This window comes from Pundamilia nyererei, unplaced genomic scaffold (genome assembly GCF_000239375.1).
Source record: "Pundamilia nyererei isolate P.nyererei 1_Seehausen unplaced genomic scaffold, PunNye1.0 scaffold00163, whole genome shotgun sequence".
In the NCBI taxonomy this organism is placed as follows: Eukaryota; Metazoa; Chordata; class Actinopteri; order Cichliformes; family Cichlidae; genus Pundamilia; species Pundamilia nyererei.
The window spans coordinates 1151714-1160982 of record NW_005187564.1 but is presented as its reverse complement, the minus strand read 5'-3'; the positions used below and the strand labels follow the sequence as shown (position 1 = coordinate 1160982).

Here is a 9269-nt window from a genome sequence, read left to right as displayed (position 1 = left end):
TATATATAAAATTTTATTTTTAAGCGGCAGAGGCAGCCACAACAAACAGCCATAAACCAGCCATAAACACGGAATCTGGTGCAGCCGTCATTTTTTCATCATCTTATTACGTCACACTGGCTGCTGATTTAAATCCTCCTGTTCTGGAAATCCAGAAGAAATGAAACCAAAGACAGAGTCCTTAAATTACCCCCTGTGTTGTCTAGGGGATAAAAAAAGCACCTCTGAATCCAGTTTCATCTCAAAGCTGAGCTCACACTCAATACTCCAATGTATAAAGCCCTCTTTTAAATACGGACAAAGTCCCTCAATTGGCCATTTATCCCTTCCTCTAAGAATGTGTATCTAACTAATTCTCAGAAGTCTAAAGAGACACACACACACACACCCACCCTCCTGTGCGCGCACACACCCTGACACACAGCCTCAAAAACACACATACACACACACACATATACACAACAAAATCATCGACAGAATGGAATAATTGTCACTTGGTGCTGTGAGTACCACGTCTCCAGCACAAACTGTTAGTTTAAGAGAAAGGAAACATAAAATTAAACTCACAAAAATAAGATGCTTTGTACACACACACACACACACACAGGTTTCCCATTGGCTCTGCAGCTACAATTAGCCTGAATGGACTGTGAGCTCCTGCCTTCCATTGGGAATGATCTGAGCGCCCTCATGACAAGGCAACAAAGGCCGGGCAATTATTATAAGAGCTCTGTGTGTTCACATCATGTCAACATGGAGAAGAAAAACAGCAGCGAAAACAAAAGAAATTGCTCAGAATAATGTATGAGACATCTGAGTCCATGCTGGGTTGGATGAGGTGATGGGACTGTTGGTGCTGTTAGTGTGTCTGTGTGTGTGCCCATATTGCAGCGTTGCAAAGCTTTAAAGGTTCGCTGGGCTCCTTTGCTGCTGCTTCTTCTTCTACTTCTGTGTTTTTCCTCGCTCTATTCTTCCTCACACCTTTGAGCCTTTGTGTGGCATTGTACCATGGAGCTGGCTCGGGTCCCTGCTCCCTAGACCCCGTCTGCCTCCCGGCCAGCTGGCTCGAGGCCCCCCAGATCGGATGCTGCCAGCCAGGGCACGGTTTAGAGGCGAGGTCTCCAGAATGCTCTGAAGCCAGGGGAGTTTGTCCCTCCCCAAAGATGAGGAAGCCTGAATTGTTGTTTTAGAACAAGGCGAGATGGGGGGTGAAGTTGGCATCTGTTTAGCCAACAGAGAGCCAATAAATGGATGCTGATAGGTGTTTGTGTGCTTTGTTTTTCTGTGGGGTCAGCTTGTGTCCCGTCAGCGCAGGGTTAACCGCAGTGCCTTATCTCCGGTAGCACAGTGGTACAGAGTCTGCCAAGTGGCCTCGGGCAGGTGAGGGAGGGGATGCCAATCTCTCTTCTCCCCTGACATGCTCCCGTGGGCCCTCACTGAGGGATTCGGTGTCCCGTATCCACAGGAGCGAAGCGGGGAACACGGGCAGAGAAGAAGGGAGGGCGAGAGAGAAAGCGCTGGATGGAGAAGTTCAGATGGGCGCTTCTCGATTGCTCGCTGCCACTGCTTGGACCCAGTGAACTTGTGACAAGTGGTCCAAAACTCAGAATTAAGACTTCATTATGGGAGGTCACTAAGTAGTTCCTCCACAGGATCAGGTTGGCAGGTTTACTGCAGGACACTGCTCTTTCATGAGGAGCTGTCAGTCATGGCACTCCTGGACCTGCTCCAGCCATTTTCCACATTCACTCAGCGGGGTGTGTTTCAGTCAGTGGGATCGGCTGCTACTGTATAGCTCCTGATCCTATAAATGATTTATGCACAGTGATTAAAAATTCCTCTGTGGTAAAGCTTTAACAGCAGCAGGTCCAGCACATTTGTGGCTTTAACCTCTGGTCAAGAGTCCAGAGTCTCACGTCCACGCCTCCTCGATCTGTGTGGAATTCCTTGAGAGCTGAGGCCTGAGGGGTGGTGGCCATATGACACGTTCGAGCCACGCCGTGTGGTCTTGTCGACAGCATCTTTGAGTAATGAGCTCTGAAGCTTTCTATCTACCTGCCTACTTGCCTGCCTCCATCCACAGCCTCCTCCCTGGCTCGGCAGCGCAGGTGGAGACACGCTGAAACAGCCCACCCAGGTGTCCTGCCTGCTGATAATCACTAACAACGTTTTTCCACTGTGGGGTCAGGCGAGGCGTGTCCAGGCCAGCTCCAAGCTGCTTGTAACACAGCATGAAAAGAACAGTTCATTCCTCCTAAAGAACCTCAGCTGAAATAAGTCATGCAGTGTTCAGATGTATGCTCTTACAGCGCGAGGATCTATGTGGTCCATGACGCTGAAGGAGTGATTGTTAATGCTCCACTCAGAGAATCATACATATGCCACCTGTCTACAGGTAGAAGCTACGTTAGACGCTGTGGTTTCAGGCTTATTTCAGCACTTGAAAACCTTTGATATCAAGCAGAAGTCCATTCATGCCTTTGTAGTGGCAGATTAAATCTGCCAGTTGTCGTGACATTGCCGATTTTTCCTGTGGATTTTAACCCTTTACCATCCACAAAGTCACAGGGCAACCACTTAGGGTTAGGGGTTGGTGGCATTTTAGCTACTTCAGAAACTAGAAGACATGACCTTTCAGATCAGCTCTGTCAAAATGCATTTTTTTGCAGTTTTTCTGTGAGTTTTATTTCCCTCTAACTATGCAAATAAGTGAAAATTCCATCAAAATAAGTTCATGTAACCATAACCCAGGTAGCTGTTAGAAGCAGGGCTGGATATGGGAAAAAAATCATATCAAGATCATTTTTTTTTCATATCAGTTGAAATTGATCTATATTATGATACAAAACAAATCACTATTTCTGTGAAGCCTAAAGGTTTCTGTTCACTCCAAAGTGTAGATATGAGGCTATTATATAAAATATAATAGATATTGCCCTTGCCCTATGACAGCTGGGATAGGCTCCAGCACCCCCCGCGACCCTGAAAAGGAGAAGCGGAAGCGAATGGATGGATGGATTAATACATATTAATTAATAGATATTAAATGTTTATGATCAGGGAGCCAGATAACAAGGATCCGCTGCTTAAATCCAACATTTTCCACTCTGCTTGCTGCCGTAATGTCTTACAATGTAATGCATTTGTGATGTCACTGTGTCACACTCTTTGGCTTTTGCTGTAAAAGCATGTTACACAGAGAAAGAGTCCTGGTTTGTATACAGTCTTGGATTGTGTGTGCATTTTGAAGGTAAAAGGTCAGCTGTGCACTGATGCCACTGCTTCAGATTGTATAAACGATTCATGGTGTTGCCTGCTTTTGTGGGAACAGTTTGTGGCGCATGCTGCTCTGCTTCTTTGTCAGATTTGAAATGGCCAACATGTCTTCACAGACCACCGGGATCCTCGGATGTTCTAGTGGAAAACGCCCGATGTCTGTGTCGATGACACTGTTTTTGTTAACGTTTGTCATTTTCTCTTTCATGTCACTCACACTCTTGTCATACTGCTGTGTATGGCTGAGTAGCTCAAAGATTAGCTTTTTATCAATTTTATTTTAGCCATATCTCAGATTGTGATTAAGGAAATGTTATTATCATTATTTTTATCATTTTTATCATTTTCTTGCCCACCCCTAGTTAAGAAGTAAAAAAAAAATAGAACTGTTGTGTTCAGAAAATTGGTTTATTTATGATTTTATTCATCAGTTTTATTACCTACTGTTTCTCCATTTGAGGCAGAACGTCACCATTTAATGAATTAAACATGAACTAACTAGCAGAAAACCGTTAATAATTTAGTACTTAACCATGGTTATCTCAGTTTTGAAGATTCACTTTCCTTACTGGCCAATCTTGGGAAAATGTCTTAGATTGTGATTTGATCATATCACTCTGGGAAATTTGATAAACCAATTTAAGGACAGATTCATGAGTAATGAAATTAAAGCTTAGTCACAGGCTTACTGCAGATCCTGAGCAGCTACAGCATAAAAGCAGCTCAGTGATATCCAGCGTGTAAAAATTCCTCAAACTGTTCTGGCAAAAGATTTCAAATGTGACCTCTGAATACTCCTAAACCTAAACCCCTCTGTGCATACTTTTCCCAACTTGTCCCTAGCCCCGTTTACATCCTAACCTTTAATCCCTTCTCTTTCTCTGTCCCAAACCTTTATAACCCTTCTCTTCCCTCTCCCATTGTTTAGTTGTTCTTTAGTCATAGTACCATATGGTTTGATCATGTAATTAAGTTATTTATTTAAAAAAAAACTGTAACAATACTTGTATAACAAACACAATTTTTATTTTCAAATCTTCTCTGAAGTTTTGTCAGTTAAGGGACAAAGAAAATAACAATTGTAACTCAAACACACGAAAAACTATTTACATTTTCCCCAGAAGAGTCTCTCTAACGTCTCATTATTCCTCTGCAAAACATAGGGGTTAGGGTTATCACCAATGATGACTTGGACCTCAGACCCCAGAGGGTTACCCATCATCAGTGATGATCCTAACCCTAATCCTAATTCTTATCCAGGCAATCAAATTATTTATTTATTTTCTTTGCCATTGGTTCAAATATAATTCCAAATTACACACACTGAAGTATAGTCATGCTTTGTTTTTTCCAAATTAAAAAAAAGAAAAAGCACATTTTTACCTTTCTCCAAAATGTGGGGTTTGAGTTACCACCTATATTGCACTTGCATTTCGGAAGGTTAATACATACGACACAAGCCAAATGAAGCAAAAGAATACTGTCTGACAGGAAAATGAGAATACAGTGTTAGGGTTATGTTGGTGTAAGGTATTATGTTGGTGGGTTATGGTTTAGGTTTACTTCTCAATATCAGCAATGACTTGATCTCGGATGTTAACTACACCTGAATTTCATCTCTTTGGGGAATAGGTTGGCCTGGAATCAAAATGGGACATGATCATACAGACGTCTTATTTTGCAGCCTGTCACTGTGTGATGCCCGTCTCTCTCTGAGCTCAGAGCTGTCAAGGCACGTACGGTGATGACTGAGGCGAGGTTAGTTACTTGTAGCCCTGAGGGGTCTTTGCATGAGCTGCTGTTCAGCTGATTCCTTCACGGTGCTGGCTTTGCGTCGATTTGAGCGTGTACTCGTTGTGCACCATCATATTTTAGCCACAGGCTGATGTGTGGAGAGTTGCTTACCGTGGGGATGGGTGGGTTTGTGTGAGCAACCAGCTGACGTACTAGAGAGTGGAGAGCTGGTCTGAACAGGTCCCTGTGTGAAGGTAAAGCTGCACTTTAATGGAGGAAAAGGCACCAGGCGCTTTAAAGAGGAGGCCCGTCTTTGGTGGCCACCTGTTGACACTGACACACACTAATCAGTGGGCAAACAAAGTAATTTAGCTGCTTTCAAAGCTCTGCATGAGCACATTGTGGCAAATCTCCTGAAACAGAAACCTTTCTAGTTACCTCAGGGTAATTTGGAAGACATCATTGGGCTGAAAAAAAAAGTAGTGCCAGAGAGAGCCCAGCGCCACCTTTAGACACCCAGGATCTCTTCATTGTGCTGCTGTAGAAAGTGGCCAGTGTCATGTAAATGGCTTTTATTTTTGCCTCATCATGCTTTTTGCTGGAACGCCACGCGTTTCAATGGCGGGCTGCAGCGCGGCGCTCTCCCACTGCCTCACACAGGGCTTTGTGCTGTCACTCTCAGGGTGCTCCCGCTGGAAGGAGGTGCAAAGGGGTAGCATAGGGTGGGAGGCGGGGCTCGGGTTGGGCACGAACAGCGAACTCAGTGAACCCCCCGCAGGCCTTAGCCATGCTCGCCACCCTCCCAACTTTTCCACTTCTATCCTTCCTCCTTCCCTTCATCTTCCTCCTCCCTTTTCCTTCTTTCGCTCTCTTTTCTTTTTGGTCCTGTCACTTACAAAAATGGACCTAAAGCCAACTGGGCCTGATCCCAGAACTGGCCTGTTACCGCTGGCCTATCAGGAGCTACCACAGAGGTCACCTGATGCAGTCATTGAGAGTTAACAGAGAAAACAAGGGGAAAACAGATCTGTGGAAACAAAGCTGTGCCCTTCTCAGGGGCTTTCTCTGTTTGTGTGTTTGTGTGAGCGTAGAAAACAGTCTGTAGGTCAGTAACCTTTCTCCTGGAGCCACAGAAGTGCGCTTGGTTTAAGCACAACAAAGACCTCCCAGCCTGTCATGGTTTTCAACGACCCATGCTCAATTGTCGAGAAGATGATTAAGCTGTCACATGTTCGCCTATCTCTCTTGGATCAGATGTGATATCACTTACTGAAATTACAAACTACAGCCATGTGATAACTGCTGAAGCATTTTCATAAGCACTGAGCAAACTGAAAACAATATAATGCTGCTGAAAGGTCCTCAGCTTTGGATCCTATGATTTGAGTCAGACATTTATTTTTGTTTTTGCACACTGAACTGACTAAAAGAGACTGTCGTCTACCTTCTTAAAAATTCTACCTCTGTGTAATAAATTCTTCTGTTTATTCTCTTGCTAACAGATGAACAAACACCCTCCAAATCCAACCTGTACTTCCTCATCTCCAACGAGGGAAGCCAGAACCTGTACGTGTCCCAGGCCAACATGTGGCTGTATTTCCGTATACTTCCAGGTGGTCCTCAGAAGGGCATCAGGAGGAAAGTGACGGTCAAGATCCACTACCAGGAGGCCACGGCTGTCAGCAGAATGGAAGGAAGCCCAGGAGGTGGAGGTGGCGGAGGGGGAACAGGTCGCTGGGTTCTGGTGGAGAAGCGGGTGGATCTGAAGCGCAGCGGCTGGCATACGTTCCCGCTATCTGAGGCGGTACGGGCAGTGTTTGGGAAGGGCAGCCGGAGACAGGACCTGGAGATCCACTGTGAGGACTGTGAGACAGCTGGAGTGGCTCCTGTTCTGGTGGATCCCGGCGACCCATCCCACCGGCCCTTCCTGGTGGTGCGTGCACGACAGCTGGATGGAAAGCACCGCATTAGAAAGCGGGGGCTTGACTGTGATGGCACCAGCGGGGGCTTGTGTTGTCGACAGCAGTTCTACATAGACTTCCGGCTTATTGGCTGGAACGACTGGATCATTGCACCAGCAGGTTATTATGGTAACTACTGTGAGGGCAGCTGTCCGGCCTACATGGCAGGCGTGCCGGGCTCAGCTTCATCCTTCCACACTGCGGTAGTTAATCAGTACCGCATGCGGGGGATGAGCCCGGGCTCAGTAAACTCCTGCTGTATCCCCACCAAGCTCAGTACTATGTCTTTGCTCTACTTTGACGATGAATACAACATCATCAAGAGGGACGTGCCCAATATGATCGTGGACGAGTGTGGCTGCGCCTGAGTCCACACTGGCCCGTCATTATCTGGACTGTCAGGAAGGCCTTTTGTACAAACAGGATGTTATTGTACGGTACACATATATATCTATACCTACTGTATGTGCAAGCAACACACACTGGTACCATCTAGCAAAAGCAAGTATCACTGTTGTGTCCACGTGTGTTTGCACGTGTCAGCACAGGCGTGTGTATTTATCAGAGTGAGCGACACGCTTGCCGCCTGCATTCTGCCCATTCGTTGGTCAGCGGCGGCACGAGAAGGGAACGCTTATCACCAAATGATACTTTTCTCTAGTTTGCCATTTCTAGTTAAAAAATAATGGCCCGTCATCTCCTCGTAAATGAAGATTTAAAACAAAACAAAACAAGCGCTTAAGGAAAGTGACATGATTGGCTTCACTGCCCACACGCCCCCTGCCCTGCTCCTCCAACCCTCTGAAGTACTCTGAGCACATAACAGACTTGTGTTTTTACAAAGCACTGACAGTTCATCAGCTTATACAATTCAGAACACCAGCACTTCCCTGCCATGCAGACAGACTCAGTCTGGCTGTCCTCTCTGGTGGAGTTAAACTGGCAGCGCTTAATGCCTTGCAGGATTACAGCCTTCACAGCAGCGCAGCGGCAGAACAAAGTCCTCCACTGAGCCCCCACCGCCACCTCTGCAGCCGCTACTGCTGGCGTTATTGTGGCCGTCACTCTTGTGTTGACAGAGAGAGAACTGCTTTCTCCTTCCCCCTGAGGCTCAGCAGAAGCCAGTCTGCAGACTTGGAGACTCTAGTTTTGGCCCAGTGGGTCACCACAGTGCAGTGCAGCACTTGCAGAAACTGAAATGCACACCCTGAATAGCACTTGTATAAATAAATGCCTTCCAAGGGGTACTGAGTGTCCTGTCCTATCGCTGAATAAGTGCCACATGAGCTATGCAATGTATAGTAACCTATACCCATACTCAACATGCTATTAGACTGAATCCTCTCCCCCTCTCTTTCTCTTCTTCTTCTTCTTCTTCTTCTTCTTTCTCTCTTCAGTCCTCAACTCTTTATCAATACTTGAAATGTAATCTTTCGCTTCCTTTCCAAAGCGAATGATTGTTGTGACGTTTGCACTGAAAAGTTGCGGATTTAGCGAAACAAAAACTGCCATTGAAAAGTTATTTTTATAGAAGTAAATTTGAATTTTGTTTCAGATGTATTTTAACTAATTAATGGAACCAAAGAGGCCACGATTTTAGCTGTAGTGCTCGGACGGCAAGGCCGCCGGGTCACTGTGTAAAATACCGTTTGTGATCATTTGTAAAAGGCCTACCACCGCATCAGGGTACGACATTTGATTCTCCTGTCTTAGCTCTATTTTCATTCTCTGTTTTGTACAATGAGCAACATTTCATTTTTCATCTTTAATTCTATTTTTTGTTCCAGTTTTCTATTTAATAAGAAAAGCTACTTTAGTTCCTGTCTAAGAAACATTTAGTCCAGTAAATGTCATCTGTACAGTTTATGTAAAATAAAATGTTTTCTTAAATATTTTGTAACTTTAATTTCCTTTCTGCATCATGTTTTAAGTGTGACTGTTTTTGCCTAATGACAACATTCATAATATATTTTATTATTATTATTATTATTATTATTATTATTATTATTATTATTATTATTATTATTATTACTACTACTACTATTGTTGCTGTTGTTGTTGCTGTTGTTGCTGTTAAATCTGCTAAGGAGCATTGGGACCAGTCATAAGGTAAAATTCAAAAATAAAGTCAAAATGTCAAGAAAAAAAGTTGAAATGATGAGAATAGAGTCAAAATAGTAATTTTGATTTGATGGACCAGATGTTTTTTTTCCTCCACATTCCAACTTTATTCTGAAAATTCAAAGTAATAAAAGAAAAACTCTTCCTGTAGAAAAACTTCTTCACCTAAATGTTTCG

General features: G+C 44.4%; 1 protein-coding gene across 1 annotated transcript in view; it reads left to right on the top strand.

The window, feature by feature from the left end:
• LOC102197798 (inhibin beta B chain-like) overlaps nucleotides 1–8861 on the top strand; it is a 10056-nt gene extending 1195 nt beyond the window's left edge. The window contains exon 2 of the mRNA XM_005745713.1: nucleotides 6513–8861. Within this exon, the coding sequence (XP_005745770.1) occupies nucleotides 6513–7339 (827 nt within the window). The 3' untranslated portion in view covers nucleotides 7340–8861. The remainder of the gene's footprint in view (nucleotides 1–6512) is intronic.
• The last annotated feature ends 408 nt before the right edge of the window (nucleotides 8862–9269 follow it).